Below are 16,613 nucleotides of genomic sequence, written 5' to 3'. Positions count from 1 at the left end.
CTCTCTCTCTCTGATGTCTTAGATGTACTAATGTACAGATCCGTATGTACATACATGACTCTATGTAGTTAGAAGAAACGGTTTATTATACCTGAGGCACATTTCATGAAGATTATAGACTCACTGAATTAAAATTTATATGTGTAGTGCTTTTAATAGATAAGAAACATAGTCACAAAGCAGATTTACTTAAATCTGGATGCAGATTTAGATTTAGAATTAACGGCAAGGAACAACTCCCCTGAGGCTACATGAGGAAGAATCTAGAGAAGAACCAAACCCTAAAGGGGAACCTGAGCACAGGACCATCTTCATGATACAACAGCACTTTTTGGATACAACTCTAAAGTATTGTGGTGAGATTATCCACTGAAGAAAGGAAAACTGTTTTGGGGAAGTTTACAACTTTACAGTACGCGAGTCACCAGTACAGAATTAAAGCAGAATTAAAGCACCACAGCATAATCCAGCACAATAAGGAAACTGGCCATAGACTGATTTTAAATTTGGTGTCAGACTCTTCTCAGCTCATATGTCGGGAGCTCTCACACATCCCATTTGTACACACACAGCCTTGATATTATTATATTGACTGTTTCTGAAAGTGGTCTGTGCTGGGAAAAAACCTAATGGTTTCCATCACTCATTAGCGTCATTAGATACTGATGGGAGAAATGGTTAATGGAAAGTGTTTTTTTTTTTTTTTTAAACTTAGAAGGAGTGGTGCTAGTTTTGTATTCCAACCCAATATAATTTTCGTGTAATGTACTTATTTTTAGTCTTCGGTCCAAAATTGTTAACGTTTTATAAGTAAGACATTTTATGTGTTTTCTTCCAATTAAATTTGTCACCTGTCTGTACAAAATCAGTCACATTATGATGATTATTATTTCAATGCACAAATGTGCGACAACAGAATCAGGATGAAAATAGTACTGGGTAAAGCTGACTTAACCTGAAGCCATATCTTACGTGAGGACATCTTGGTAGCTAGAAAGGAAAATAAGCAAGTGTTACAATTCAATTCAATTCAGTTTTATTTGTATAGCGCTTTTAACAATGGACATTGTCACAAAGCAGCTTTACAGAAATAAATGGATTCACAAAAAAATATATTGTAAATATATTTATGGGTCAGGCAGCAAGGAGGAGCAGAAGTAGGGCGTCAGGATGGGTCAGGCAGCGAGGAGGAGCAGAAGGGGCGTCAGGATGGGTCAGGCAGCGAGGAGGAGCAGAAGGGGCATCAGGATGGGTCAGGCAGAGAGGAGGAGCAGAAGGGGCATCAGGATGGGTCAGGCAGAGAGGAGGAGCAGAAGTAGGGCATCAGGATGGGTCAGGCAGCGAGGAGGAGCAGAAGTAGGGCATCAGGATGGGTCAGGCAGAGAGGAGGAGCAGAAGTAGGGCATCAGGATGGGTCAGGCAGAGAGGAGGAGCAGAAGTAGGGCATAAGGATGGGTCAGGCAGCGAGGAGGAGCAGAAGGGGCATCAGGATGGGTCAGGCAGAGAGGAGGAGCAGAAGGGGCATCAGGATGGATCAGGCAGAGAGGAGGAGCAGAAGTAGGGCGTCAGGATGGGTCAGGCAGAGAGGAGGAGCAGAAGTAGGGCATCAGGATGGGTCAGGCAGAGAGGAGGAGCAGAAGGGGCATCAGGATGGGTCAGGCAGCGAGGAGGAGCAGAAGGGGCATCAGGATGGGTCAGGCAGAGAGGAGGAGCAGAAGGGGCATCAGGATGGATCAGGCAGAGAGGAGGAGCAGAAGTAGGGCATCAGGATGGGTCAGGCAGAGAGGAGGAGCAGAAGGGGCATCAGGATGGGTCAGGCAGAGAGGAGGAGCAGAAGTAGGGCATCAGGATGGGTCAGGCAGTGAGGAGGAGCAGAAGGGGCATCAGGATGGGTCAGGCAGCGAGGAGGAGCAGAAGGGGCATCAGGATGGGTCAGACAGCGAGGAGGAGCAGAAGGGGCATCAGGATGGGTCAGACAGTGAGGAGGAGCAGAAGGGGCATCAGGATGGGTCAGGCAGAGAGGAGGAGCAGAAGGGGCATCAGGATGGATCAGGCAGAGAGGAGGAGCAGAAGTAGGGCATCAGGATGGGTCAGGCAGCGAGGAGGAGCAGAAGGGGCATCAGGATGGGTCAGGCAGAGAGGAGGAGCAGAAAGGGCATCAGGATGGGTCAGGCAGAGAGGAGGAGCAGAAGGGGCATCAGGATGGGTCAGACAGCGAGGAGGAGCAGAAGGGGCATCAGGATGGGTCAGGCAGAGAGGAGGAGCAGAAGGGGCATCAGGATGGGTCAGGCAGAGAGGAGGAGCAGAAGGGGCATCAGGATGGATCAGGCAGAGAGGAGGAGCAGAAGTAGGGCATCAGGATGGGTCAGGCAGAGAGGAGGAGCAGAAGTAGGGCATCAGGATGGGTCAGGCAGAGAGGAGGAGCAGAAGTAGGGCATCAGGATGGGTCAGGCAGCGAGGAGGAGCAGAAGGGGCATCAGGATGGGTCAGGCAGAGAGGAGGAGCAGAAAGGGCATCAGGATGGGTCAGGCAGAGAGGAGGAGCAGAAGGGGTCAGGATCCCTGGCATCTCAGAAGTAGCATGTGTAGCTCGACAGAGAGTGAGGGAGAGAGAGAGATGGAGAGAGAGGGAGAGATTGTTAGGTAAGCTTTTGTCCTCTAATGGTTAAGGACAATATACTTTGTGTGCAGGGACTCCGGCAAGACTAGCTATGACAGCATAACTACACTAGCTAGGAACATTAACAAGGCTAATACATGGTAGCTAGCATTTACCTAAGTTAATACAGGGTACTTTCATTTATCTAATACAATAAATAAATCTTGTTCCGAATGTGTCCCTAGTTGATGTGTAGCAGGTATTAGGATTCGTGTAGCTATATAGCTATGTATAATTTACAGTGAAGCTTGTAAGAACTATATACTGTATGAACCAGTTTAAAATATTTTTCAGATGGAAATTTTCTGGTTGCCAGATAAATACAATACGGAGTCAAGTAAAATCAGACTGACGTTAATGTCGTGGCGTTGGGAGTTGGGTGGACTAAAGGCTTTACAGGTGCACTCTGCTTTAAGCTGGCTTATCTCTCTCTCTTTGGCATAGACATTGAGGTCACCTGCATGTGCTGATCTGACAGGCAGAGACATTTTCGTCTTACATTTAATTACATCCTGCTTTAAATATTATCTGACTCACGGTTTTAGTTAGCGAATGCATTGTGTGATAAGGCAAGACCACCATGAGAGCTGAAAGTGCCAATAGGATGCAGAGTTGTAATTTGCTACTCTAACAGTAGAGGAATCTGACTCTTGTCCTGCACACACTTCCTTCTCCGGCCCCTTGTTTATAAAGTTTGGTTGTTTGTCCCCTAAGTGGCGCGCGAGAAACACTTCAGATTAGTGCTACGTGTGCTTGTGTGTGTATGCTGCCTACTTGGCTGCTCCAGCGCGTATAATTATCCAAGCAGATGGGGATTTGTGCTGAAACGTTCTGGCGAATCAGCCGTCCCTTTCTTCCTCTCCTCAGGTCCTCTCCTCTCTGTAAGCACGGAGAGAGCGAGAGAAAAAGAGTGCGAGCGTGAGAGTGAGTGTGAGCGTGAGAACTGGGAGTATGTCTCAACAAACCAGAGTGTGAAGATGCCTCATTCCGGTTTCTTTCTCGGTGAAGAAGCTGAGTGAGGTTCTGTTATACTGGAAATAGCTTGACACGGAGCAGTGTAGGCTGCATTGACTTGGCTTTGGGCTGAAGCGCTCCTAACAGAGGTCGGATGTCTCTGCAGGAGCTGCTGCGCGAGAGTCAGGAGGCTCCTCAGAGGATTGTGACGAGGCTCTCGCAGCTTCTGCATAGCCTGACACTCGCACTGCTGCAGGGGACCAGCTACAGCCCGTACGCACGCAAGAGCTCCCTGATGGAGTGTAACGGTGAGGGTGTGTGTGTGTGTGTATGTATATGTGTGCGTGTGTGTGTGAGGAGAGACAGAATGGTAAAAGGGAACAAGCATTTTAATGACACACAATACGTCATTGTGTCACAATATGTCTAATGAGGTTTCGGGGAAATGAAACTCTTTTTTTTTTAACATCCAGCTGGAATCTTTTTATTATTATTATTTTTATTTATTTATTTTTATATATACATTGCCCCCTGATGACGCACAGAAATGTGTACTGTATTATTAATACCCAGTGATTTATTTAATCCATGTTTAACTCATAAATAAAGCTCTTAAAATATAACATTTGCTTTTTGATGAATAGTTGAATAAAAGCTGTACGTCTGTTGCTTAACACAAAATGGGCTATAAAAGGCCCAAATGTTCAAATCTGTAGCCTGGATTGTTTACAGGCTCATTCTATTTTTATACAAATCCCTCCTGAACCACAATTAGACAATTTTCTCTTCAATAAGTGTCCTCTGCTGTGCGTGAAATCTCTGCAAACTGAAAATCATGTACATCTCTTTATTGTTCAAACTAATGTTTATTTAGTTAATTTAGCATATATTTAACTAATGCTTCTTTACTTGATAATGCACTGCAAAAATGCTATACTAGCAAGTAAAGATATCTTGAATACAAGTAATATTTTACTAATTTTAAGCTTAATATTGTCTTAATCTGTTGGTAGATCATTTTGCATCTTTCTAGAAATAAATGCTTGAAATAAGTGAAAATATCTGCTAACATTTCAAGCTTGAAATGAGTAAAAATATCTTGAATATAGATAGGCAAATTATATAAGATTATTAAGCCTATTTCTAGATATTTTAATAATTTCATGCTTGAAATGGTCTGTTGGCAAATTTCAGGTGTTTATTTCTAGAATGAAGCTTAATGGTCTTATATTTTGTTATCTAATAATCTCATAATGAGAAATAATAGATAACCTTTCCTTTACTCAAGATATCTTCACTGTGTAAGATATCATTTTATTGCAGTATGAACTTAATTTTGCTTAAACTAAACCCCAGACTAAAAATACCGAACTCTAGGTGCAAACTCTCAGTTCCAGAAATAAAAGTACAAGTGTATAAACAGCCAAACCTGCTTACCTTTGATAAAAATGTGTGTAAGTGTTTGTTTGTGATTTTTTTTTACAATATGATCTTTTTTTTTTTTTTAATATCAGACTGAATGGCATGTTTATGCCGGCTCCGTGATTGACAGTTGCTTCAGTTTTTGTTCTGCTGATTAATCAAGCGATTGTGCAGGATGCGTCATTAAGCTGAATGAACTGCTGGCAGTAATTTGTGTTGCACAACCATGACATGGTTCCTTTGGACATTAACATATCTCCAGGCATGTCTTTTTCCACCTTCTCATGAGACAGCATAAGTAAAGACACCCAAATAATAATAATGTCTTTGCTTGAAGAAGGACTTGAGTAATGATGCTCATCTTTAAAATGTGTGTGAGAATGGAGATTACTGGATGAAGACATAATGAGTGAACATGCTTGAATATCAGAGCATGAGGATATGCAGTGAGAGAGAGAGAGAGAGAGAGTGTGTGTGTGTGTGTGTGTGTGTGTGTGTGTGTTGGTGGGGATAGTCTGATGAAATAGCTGTTTCCTCAGGGGAAGTGAGTTTGTCATTGAGGGGAGGAGATGGACGTACACTGGAAATGCTGACCAACCTTCACTTGGGAAGTATCGTGGAGTATCGTTTCTTTGCAGTGATTGTGTGTGTGTGTGTGTGTGTGTGTGTGTGTGTGAGAGAGAGAGAGAGAGAGAGAGACAGAGAGAGAGAGAGATGGTTTCCTGTTGTAATGATTTGCTGTTTGTTGAGGTCAAGCATGTGTTTGGGTTTGTTCAAAATCTGTGACACACCTTCCTGTGTGTCACGCACACACACACACACACACACACACACACACACACACACACACACACACACACACACACAGCGAAAAGTGCTGCGGTCACCACAGTGTGCATTTCTTGTCAAAAGAACAGTAATTGGTCTAGCGCACACACACACAGGGAGTTTGCAAGGAGGAGCTGAACAAGCAGATTTATTAACACAGTGAATGGTCTCACACACACACACACACACACACACACACAGGATTGAAGGGACATGTTTGAGCAACTAAACAGGACTAACAGCAGTAGGGGGCAGATGTCCTTTCTGCACCTGAGTGAGTTAAAACTCTAAATCTCTTATTCTGTGTGTGTGTGTGTGTGTGTGTGTGTGTGTGTGTGTGTGTGTGTGTGTAATATCTGGTGCTATAATGATTGATCATCTGAATTAGCAACTCAGTCATTTATACTCTTTTGTTTGTACATCTTGTAGTGAAACGTATTGTTGCAGATTTCTCACTGTACCAGTGCAGGCTTCCCCCTGTGTCCTGATGTGCTTTATCTTACAGACGCTCTCACTGCCTCACTGTCTAAATGCATATCTTAAAGCTATCAGTCTGCTGCTTATGTTGCATTCTGCTCAGCAGGAGCTTTTAAACCATTGCAGATGATGTATTCAGATGTATTCTGGGTGCCGTTTATTTTCCTTTTGTGTCCTTATTGATTCAGGAAAAGAAGAGAAAAAGAAAACCTGAAATCAAAACTTGGCTTATCAATGTTGTTTAACAAGTAAAGAGATTTTTCCCACTTGTTGCTAGGGTGTTGCTAGGTGGTTGCTCTGCTATCACAGGTGGTTGCTAGGGTGTTGCTAGGTGGTTGCTCTGCTATCACAGGTGGTTGCTATAGTGTTGATAGGTGGTTGCTGTGCTATCCCAGGTGGTTGCTAGGGTGTTGCTAGGTGGTGGCTATGTTATCCCAGCTGGTTGCTAGGGTGTTGCTAGGTCATTACAGTGCTAACCCAGTTTTTTGCTAGAGTGTTGCTAGGGTGGTTGCTATACTATCCCAGGTGGTTGCTAGGGTGTTGCTGGGTGGTTGCTATGCTATTCCAGCAGGTTGCTTGGGTGTTGCTAGGTGGTTGCTATGATCTTCCAAATGGTTGCTTGGGTGTTGCTAGCTGGTTGCTATGATATTCTAGGTGGTTGTTAGGATGTTGCTATGTGGTTGCTATGCTATTGCAGTTGGTTGCAAGGATTTTGCTAGGTCACGTCTGTGCTAACCCACTTGGTTGTAAGGTGTTGCTAGGTGGTTACTATTATATTCCGGTTGGTTGCTTTAGGGTCCGGTTAGGGTGTTGTTAGGTCAATGCTGTGTTAACTAACTTTGTTAGTTTTTTCATAGGCTAAACACTGAGGCACAACACAACTGAGCACAACACAAAAGCTGATGTGAGATTCTCACTGAATTAACATCTCATATACACAACAACTATCAGTTGTGTTGTGCCTCAGTGTTTAGCCCCACTGAGTCCATAAGTAGCTAGGCTAAACACTCACGCACAACACAACTGATAGCTTTTCATACAACTATTTTAATTTCGCCAGATTGTTTTGTAAGTAAAAGCTATCAATGCATCATGGCGTCACACACAGACATACGCTGCGTCCCAAATCGCCTATTTATACTATGCACTAAAAGTATGTCCTCTTTTTACGAAGAAAAAGTACATACTTTTGAGTGTGTAGCAAAAGAGTATGCAAGTACTGGGACACACTAACACGTCATGTAACGGAAGAGAACGTTGTTGCCTAGTAACATGCACTGTCACTGTAAACTCCTCGTTGCATTTCAGCTTTTCTTCATTCAATATTCCTTATATAATTTATACTATATAATTTAATTTACCATTCCCTTGATTAATTTCTCCACATTTCATTTACACCTCTCTAAAATGCATCCTACCTTATTCCTGAGAAAAGTGGCTCTACATGGTCTCTTTTTACACGACATCCAACCATTAATCTTACGTGACAATAAAAAACTTTGGTTAGTGTTTAACATCGAAGTTCTTACACCTAAATACTGAAGACGCATCACCGATACGCTCGACCGCCATGTTTACAGGTTGAATTCAGCAAAGCAAACAGTCACAAAACTCCTCCTCCTTCACGCAAGGAGTTGTGGGCAATATTAGCTGAAAAAGTGTCCACGGATCCACACTTTGAAAATCTATCAGAAACAGTAGACCATCCGGGTAACCTTTGAGATACTCATTTCAACATACTACGATTTGGAACACACTAATTCTAATCTCAGATACTATTTAGGACGGATAGTAGGTGACCTGGGACGCAGCAATACAGTATTAGTAGAGAGGGTTATTACATGCCATGATAATGAACCTGTTTGGAATCATAGTTTTATGTGACGATTATACATTATAATGCGCATACTGTGGAAAGTCAGACATTCAGTTGAGCTGTAGTTTATTATTAATGGAAATCAGCTATTAATTAATAACTAGAGGATAGAAAAAGGCAGGTGAGGATCAAAGTGTGACTGGTGGACATGACGATACATAACACAGTTGATCTTTGTACTTGGTAGTTGAAGGTGTATGTTGCCCCACACACACACACACACACACACACACAGACACACATACACACACACATACACACACACAGGTCAACTGATTCCGATCTGGCTCACTATGGATTTTTGTTTGTACTCCAAGCCTCGAAAAAAGCAGCACAAACACACCCAGATCTCAGGCAAAGGTATGTAAAACCCGACTGATTAAATATGAATCAGCTGGTAGCAGAAGAGGTCTATTTACCTTATTAACCTATTATACCTCAGCACGGTTGAATTCTCAAAGCTGATTGGTCAGAAGGTGTGCATTATTTTTCAGCTTATTCACAGGTTCTTGTATGGCAGGTCCTCCACATAATCTAAGAATAATAATATGGTTTTAAAGTGTAGTGTTGTTTAGGAAAGAAAAACATAGAATTGTTATTGTGGTGAAATTTCGTGCTAGGAGATTATTTTACATTTGTGGAAGGAGTTTCATGGTAACTTTCATGGTACAAAGTCTTCAGTAGACACTTTTCAGTTTCTTGGAAAATGAAAAGTTGCATTTTTTGAAAAAGAGAGGAAAAAAGCAAGAAGTAGAGAGAAAGAGATGCTGGTGAGGGTACGACTGTTTATCATTAATATTACATAAGTGATTAAATTAACCATTTCATTGACCGCTAAAATGTCTGGCCATATCACACCACCCTGGTGTGGATTATTTTCATATAACCGCACGGTCTGTCATGTGTTATTCCTTACTTATACCACAGCGCAGTTGAATGCTCGAATCTGATTGGTCAAAAGGTGAGCATTGTAACAGCACGGCTTGGAAAGTAGTTCCGGCTATAACATGAATGATAGATTAATATTAATGCGCTCGTTCTCATGTTATTGTTTCTTTTGTAACAGCTCATGCACACAGACATGTACAGCACACACTCAACATAATCTAAGACTAATAATAAACAGATTGTTAAACATGTTTTTTTTTTTTTTTTTTTAAGTTAAACCTATAATCGTTGATGGGGAAGTGGCACTCTGCTAGCACGTCCTGCCGCATCACACCCCCCAGCATGCATTACTTTAGTATAATAACATAGTCTGTCATGTTTTATTCTTTACTTATTATAGTCATCAATTCAATTCATTTGTGTAGTGTATATTATTTGTATACAAAAGTGGCTTCATTACTATGCTGCCAAACTTTTTGTCCATTGTACTTTTGTATTTAAAAGTTTCCTGCATCAAATAAACACACAGACAGTGACTCCTTGCTCCTTGTAAGGAGAATTAATTTATACATTTGCACCTTTGCTGTTGTAGCTCATCTGCCACAAGGTTCGACATGTTGTGCATTCTGAAATGCTTTTCTGTTCACCACGGTTGTAAAGACTGGTATGAGTTATCGTAGCTTTCCTATGTGAAAATCCCAGGAGATCAGCAGTTTCTGAAATACTCAAACAGCCCATCTGGTGCCAGCAACCATGCCAAAGTCAAAGTCACTGAGATCACACTTTATCCCATTCACATGTTTGATATGAACATTAACTTCAGCTTTTGACTTGTATCTACATGATTTTATGCATTGCTCTGCTGCCATATGAATGTACAGTTGTATGGGTGTTCCTAATAAAGTAGACAGTAAGTGTATTTTTTTTTTTTTTTTTTTGTAAAATGAACAGCAAAAGCAAAAAAAAAAAAAAAAGAAAAGAAACATTTTGTCTTTGATAAAGGAAAACATCTACAATGGCCAGACTAGACTAATGAATGACTGAATAATTGTGGTTTGGTATGCAAAATCTAGTTGAATCTAATGATGCATCAAAATTGAAATTCATTCAGTGTCTCTCTAGCTGAATCTAGCATAGAGCCATGAAAAGAATTCATATTACAAAAAACCTTTTTGTCAGTGACACCACACGTGTAGAAAAGGCGGCACTAGTTTGGTTAAGCCACCGTCTTACCTGTGCTCCAAATGGGCAAGGACGAGAGTCTCACCACTCACACCTTTGCTGTATGTGTGGGTGTGTCCATGTGTGAAGAGAGCACGGAAGAGAAAGGCAGCGAGAGAGAGAGAGAGAGAGAGAGAGAGAGAGAGAGTGTCAGTGTCAGTGATGGAGGGGAAAGCGGAACATGAAATGAAAAGGCAAACAAAGAAAGAGAGGTAGTGAATGAGGCAGAGGTAAAGAAAGCTGCTAATAGTGAACAGGTGAAGGAGAGAGAGATGGTAAAAGACAAGTGTGAGGTTTGCCTCCAGCCCATGGTGGAAGGAGGAGGATTTGTGAAGATCCCTCTAGAGGAGGTGGAGAGCTTCTACAGGTTTACAGTTTCCTGTGACTGGCTGCTCTGTGAGTCTTCTGCCTTCTTGAACTTTCTGTCTTTGTACATAATTTTTTTCACTATCTTTTTGAGAAATGTCCTGGTGTTGCACTAGCTGGTTGTTGTTGTACTGTTGGATTCATCTCTTCGTGATGGTTGATTTTCCTGTGGCTGACTGAAATATACAAGTTGGTCATATCCTCTTAGGTGAAACTGAGCTCACTGCTTCCTTTTAGTGAACTTGTTGCTTTGGTTGTTGTTGTCCCTGATGGTGTTTTGATCATCGAATGTCATCTGAGATACAAAGACAGCAGATCTGTAGGGCAAACACATTTCATGACTATTATCTAATTGTTCCTCTTTAGGAGTCAGATGTATAATTGTGTATGTTCAACCGATGTGACGTTAATCAGAAGGTTCTGCCATTTTTAATTAATCGTCTTAGCATTTCCTGCTAATGTGGTTTGCGTGTGCGCATTTTGACTTGTTTAGCACAGTTCTCCAGCGAGAGGCTTTTGCATAACCCCTCCCTCCACTGGCCTAAAATACACAAAGACAGCAAGGACAAGGCTTAACTATAAGCTATCCATCGTTATGGCTAAGAGAAAGATACAGTAGTATTTGCCTGTGGTGGTGAAGCATGTCATCAATGACACAGGATAAATATTGCTGATCTCGTACTATATAGAGATGACCATTAGAACCAGGGACACAATAAGATGTCATTTGAAACCATTAAAATGTTCCTGAGAAACTTAAAAAAAAATGAGGTCATTTAATTCCAAAAAAATAATATAAACAAATAATAGGATTTTCTCCTGCTTTCATAAAAAAACTAATCAGCTAGCTAACTGCTAGTAAACTAGCTTGCGTTTATCACAAGATTTCAGTGAGATATCGGAGTCTTGTTTTGTATTGAAATACTTTCAGCAATTTATTGAACATCAGGAAATTCTGGCAAACCCTTGAATTGTCATCAATAACATTTACCTTAATCAGCTAGCTAGTTAGATTAGCGTGCAGATTCTGTGGCTGATAGTTTCAGTGAAATGCTAATAATTTGTATTAGCCACAAGCCTTGTGTATGTATACACTCCCTGAATCCATTTTTTACAGATACTGAGAAAGCCTCTGTTTTAAATTTAAAAACTGTGAATTTAGCATTGTGTTATCAAACTCTACACAAATATCAAACTGAACAAGCAAAATCAGTGTTAAAGTCACCTTTTTTTTTTTTAATACAATGACAGTATACTTATGGTATGTTTAATGGGAGCTTGCAAATTTGTGTTTTTTCGACATTGGAAGTTGAACACATGATACACTCACAGTTCAAGTGGTCAAAGCTGTGAGAACATTTGTTACTTAGCAACCAAGAAGTATGCCAAGCATAAACTAGCTAATAACTGAGGATACTGATTTAGCTAGCTAGCACATAGCCAGGAGCCTTTTATACAAACAATGTAAAGGCAATATGGCTGTGGAGACTAGAGAAAGTTGATAGATATATCAGCATTTCTCTCAGATGTATTAAGAAAAGACTCGCTACAACCAAAATTACACTGCATTTACACTTAGCAGAGAGCAAACCAAACCTCTATGGGCTCAGCCATATTGAGAAACATCAACACCGAATCATAACTCAAGAGTCAGAAATTTGGATGAATAAATCATCTCATAAATACAGCAACCGCATCCACATTTTAAGGATTAGCGTACTCAGCCATCTTGGCTTGAATATCCTGACTATTGCCGTCTCTCAGGCAGGTGCAGTCGCTTGTGTTGTTGATTATCATTTGGAGCGAAACTAATGTGTCATCTCACGAGGGAGCAGAAAGCATGCACCAGCACACTGTATGGATCTCAAGCTATATTTATAATGCAACCTACAGATATGTGACAAATTAAAGGAAAAACTAGTGGCTCTTTTTTGCTGGCTTACTTTGGATCCACTTTTTCCCTTTGAGGGAAGAGTCACTGCAAATCAAAATAAAGTTGTTCTGACCGATCACTTTTTTTAACGATTACATATTTTTATCATGATGGGTGTGGTCTATTTCAGGATGACTCCGCCCCCAAGGCACCTCAACACTTTACTTATTCACTTGATGTTTTTCAGTGTGTATGTAATCTTACCCAACATTCACACTAGGAAGCACTCACTCGTTTTTGATCAATTTGTTTGATCTACATAGCACTACACACATTCACCAGAGGTGCCAACGATCTCTGCTCCTTCCTTCTAAGCTTTATTTTTCTTTGTAACATTTCTGTAGACATTTAATAAGTGGTGGTATATGAACAGATAAGCTGAAACCATGGTTATAAGTTTTTCTTCCATTTTTGTCGCACAAAACTTAGGAACTAAAATTGTAATTGGGGAACTGAAGAAACGTTGGACCACGTGTGCCATGTTATTGGTCCGAGGAACCATTTGAGCCCGTTGTTTGGAGTTCTCGCTTTATCACGTCACCTAATTTGCATAGAATTGAGGAAATCTCAATTCAAGTGTCACTTGTAACACTGTTGCATTGTCGCTTGCCACTGTCGCTGAAATCATGGCTCTGTGTCACGCACATAGAAAATGAATGGTCGTCTGTCGATTTGTGTAAACGTAGCATTATTGATCATGTTTTACTTTAATTGGTTCAAATAGTTCAAACATACACTTACTGGACGCTTACTGAATCTGGACAGTTAAAGAACAGAAAAAAGACCAGGTGATATTTTTCCAATCTTCAACTGTCCAACATTGTTGAATTTCTGCCCAAATGTAGCCACAAGCTCTTGTTCCTGGCTGACAGGACTGGAAAGTGATGTGGTCTTCTGCTGTTGTTTGCCTTATCGTGTGGCATGTTGTGTGTTCGGAGATACTTTTCTGCTCACCATGGTTGTAAAGAGTAGTTATTTGAGGTACCGTAGACTTCTGTCAGCTTGAACCAGTTTGGCCATTCTCCTCTGATCTCTCTCATCAGCGAGGTGTTTCTGCCTGCAGAACTACCACTCACTGGATGTTTTTTGTATTTCACACCATTCTGTGTAAACAGCTGTGTGTGCATCAGTGAGTGTATATCTGTTTCATATGACATAATGGCTATGTAGTAATAAAGAAATTATTGCAAAGATGTGAATATGCCCTTGAATTTGTAGCTTTTTGCAATGACAAGTTTATGTGTTTATCATTATATTTAATTTGAAAATTAGTAGCATTTTTTTTCTTCTTGAAGCAGTGCTCAGGCAGCTGCTATTTCCCATCCTCTATTTTTGTCTGATGTTGCGTTACTCAAGTGTTGTGGTCAGATGTACTGGGTGGAGCTGGATGTCTGAGATCATGTTGTTTTATCCTGACTTGGTTGGTCGTTCCCCTTTTTATATCTGTTCAGCATGTTTTCATAAAGCAGAAGGTTCAGTTCAGGATTTGGAGTCGGACCCAAAGGATCACGCAGATTCAGCTGCCAGTTTGAAAGATCTGTAATTGTGATTAATTAGAGAGTTAGTAGGGGGTTGTCTTTGAGCTTTTGTATAATTCTAACATTTGGATGGAGATGCAGTCAGGATCAGGTGGGTTTGAAAGATTTTTTTTTTTTTAATGGATGTTCTAAATGACCGGTGTCGTATGAATAGGAAATGTTCTTGTATATGCATCTCTCTCTCTTACTGTTTGTCTCTCCCTCCCTTCTCCGATGGCTATCATGTGTCCGTGCCAGCTTTGCGACCCCACCTTTTGTATATTCAGTGGTTACAGCATTCATTACTGGTTTACTCAGATCTCTCGTCCACTGCATCTCAAACACACATGCTCTTCTCTACATAGCGTGTGATAAATCAGTCTTTTAAATTTATGTGCTCATGGTTTAATTTTTATTTTATTAACCCAAAATTATATCTGGTAATAATGGTAGTTCACTGTTGCATTATAAAGATGACGTAAAGAGATTCTCAAACCAGAGCCACTCGATAAACATTACTGTTTTATTGTGCGACTTGTAAACGATACAGCAGTTGGTTAGCAGTCTTTTTATTGGATGCTTATCATACAGCTGCTGTTTGCTCTTGGCATGACTTTCCTTGCCCTGACTTTTTTTTTTTCCCCACATTGGAAAAAAAACAGTTAAATAAAAATAAAAATTGTACTGTACAAATAGTATTACCTAGTGTATATGGTACATAAGCAAATACATTAGCAATCCAAAATATAAATTTACATTTAATTGTATAGAGTCATGAAGGTTCATGAAGTTCTTTCATCCACAGGTCACAGTTTTTCTCAAGCGTTTTGCATTTATTAACAATTTACACTGACAAATTTGAATTAATGGCTTCTTAATCACAGCGCTGCTGGGACATGCCGGACCAATGCTAATTATATTTTGTCCAGATGCTGATGATTTTTATTTTTTATTTTTTTGTATATACAAATGTCAGGAACATTTGGGTTGAATCAGTTAAGCAATTATACTGGCTATGTTTATATAGAGAATTCAATGTTAAAGTTTCTGCCTATGCTCTTAAAATGTAATGTTAGGCAGCAATTATTAATATACTGATTAATTTTCATTGTAACTGAATACATTTTTGAAAATATTTTGTGTAATACTTAAATGATGCAGCGGCATGTATCAAACTGAGGGTGATGCTGAGGCTCAGGCTCTTTACATTTGACGTATTTTGAAGATCTTGGAAATTTCGTACTAAATTAAAATGATTTAAAGTGGTTTGAATTTTAAAAAGTATTACATTTAACTTTAAGACTTATAACAGCTATAGTTTGAGTTTAAGAGTATAAATAGATGCTGATCTTAGATCAGGCGATATTCATTACCCTAATGTCATCAGACATCCTGATCTTACACAAACAGCAACACTCTGTTTGCATTACCAGTTTCGTTTGCTTTGCATTACTGTATTCCCTGTATGGACTGTTTATTAATTCAGTCATCTGTTCTTTGGAAATGTAGTTTCATTTAAAGAAAAAAAAACTTTATTTATAGAGCACTTACAGAGCTCAGGGTGTTGTACAATCTTGTAGTGAAATTTAAATGATTTAAAAGTAATGGACTAATCAAAAGCAATGTAATCGATTGCAGAAGAATAAAATAAAATAAATAGAGAAGTAAACATGAAATTAAAAAAAAAAAAATTAGGACAAAGAGCTTAGAACTGCTAGAGAGAGATGAGATGCCAGACCAGGGTGATAAAGTGGGTGTAGAAGACGTAATGGGTAATGATAACAATCACCAGTGCAGTAGGCTGGGTTCATGGCTATGGGACAAAATTTTGTTAATAGCTGGCTGGTATTTCCATGCATGTGTCTCTGTGTGTGTGCGTGTGTGTATATGTGTGTGTATATGGCAAGAGGAAGAGTTTGTGGTGATTGAAAGATAAGCAATCGTGGATGAATGGAGAGAACAAGAGACGGAGACGGACTGCATTTGGACACTCCTTTAAGTAAACAAATGAGAAGTCAAAGCTGCACAGCATGTAGCTCTTGACTGTTTCTTTTCTTTATTAACAAACTGTCTTAAACACATAGTATGAATTTGGCCTAATTATAAAATATGAATAATCTGCTCTTAATAACCAGCCCAGGAGATTTGTTGTTGTTAGAGCGCTTTTTATTGTTTTTATTGTTATAGCACTATTTTTTTTTGGTTTTTAATGATCACATGTTGTCTTGTCTGTGCTAGACAGTGTCCTGTTGTGGTGTGTCTCGTAGTTTTCCCGGGACTGCAGTAGGGGTCGACACACAGGTGGCCACGTCCATTTTTTCCCCCCAGACTCAACTGAAGCCCCACTTCCTGTTTATTCGCCCTTTGTGGTTTGCATGCTAGAGCAAATAAAACAGTGTGCTCATTCTGAGGCCCATTTACCATTTCATGTAAATCTGAATTCTGTGCGATTCAGTGTTTCATGAGTTTTGAT

General features: G+C 40.1%; 1 protein-coding gene across 15 annotated transcripts in view; it reads left to right on the top strand.

Moving 5' to 3' along the window:
• Positions 1–16,613, top strand: part of mcf2la (mcf.2 cell line derived transforming sequence-like a) — a 98,285-nt gene that overhangs the window by 19,206 nt on the left and 62,466 nt on the right. For 3 of the 15 annotated variants that reach the window (XM_053229881.1, XM_053229880.1, XM_034300215.2), the window contains exon 1: positions 8,430–8,575. The exons of 4 other annotated variants lie outside the window; for them this stretch is intronic. In XM_053229881.1, coding sequence (XP_053085856.1) covers positions 8,509–8,575 — 67 coding nt within the window. In that variant the 5' untranslated portion in view covers positions 8,430–8,508. Of the gene's footprint in view, positions 1–3,461; positions 3,921–6,116; positions 6,137–8,429; positions 8,576–10,485; positions 10,721–14,015; positions 14,253–16,613 lie in introns of those variants that run through there. 8 more of the 15 variants (XM_026931955.3, XM_026931949.3, XM_053229884.1 and 5 more) reach the window with 6 other exon arrangements.

Source organism: Pangasianodon hypophthalmus, chromosome 26, assembly GCF_027358585.1.
Source record: "Pangasianodon hypophthalmus isolate fPanHyp1 chromosome 26, fPanHyp1.pri, whole genome shotgun sequence".
NCBI lineage: Eukaryota > Metazoa > Chordata > Actinopteri > Siluriformes > Pangasiidae > Pangasianodon > Pangasianodon hypophthalmus.
This window is presented reverse-complemented; position numbering and strand designations above follow the sequence as displayed.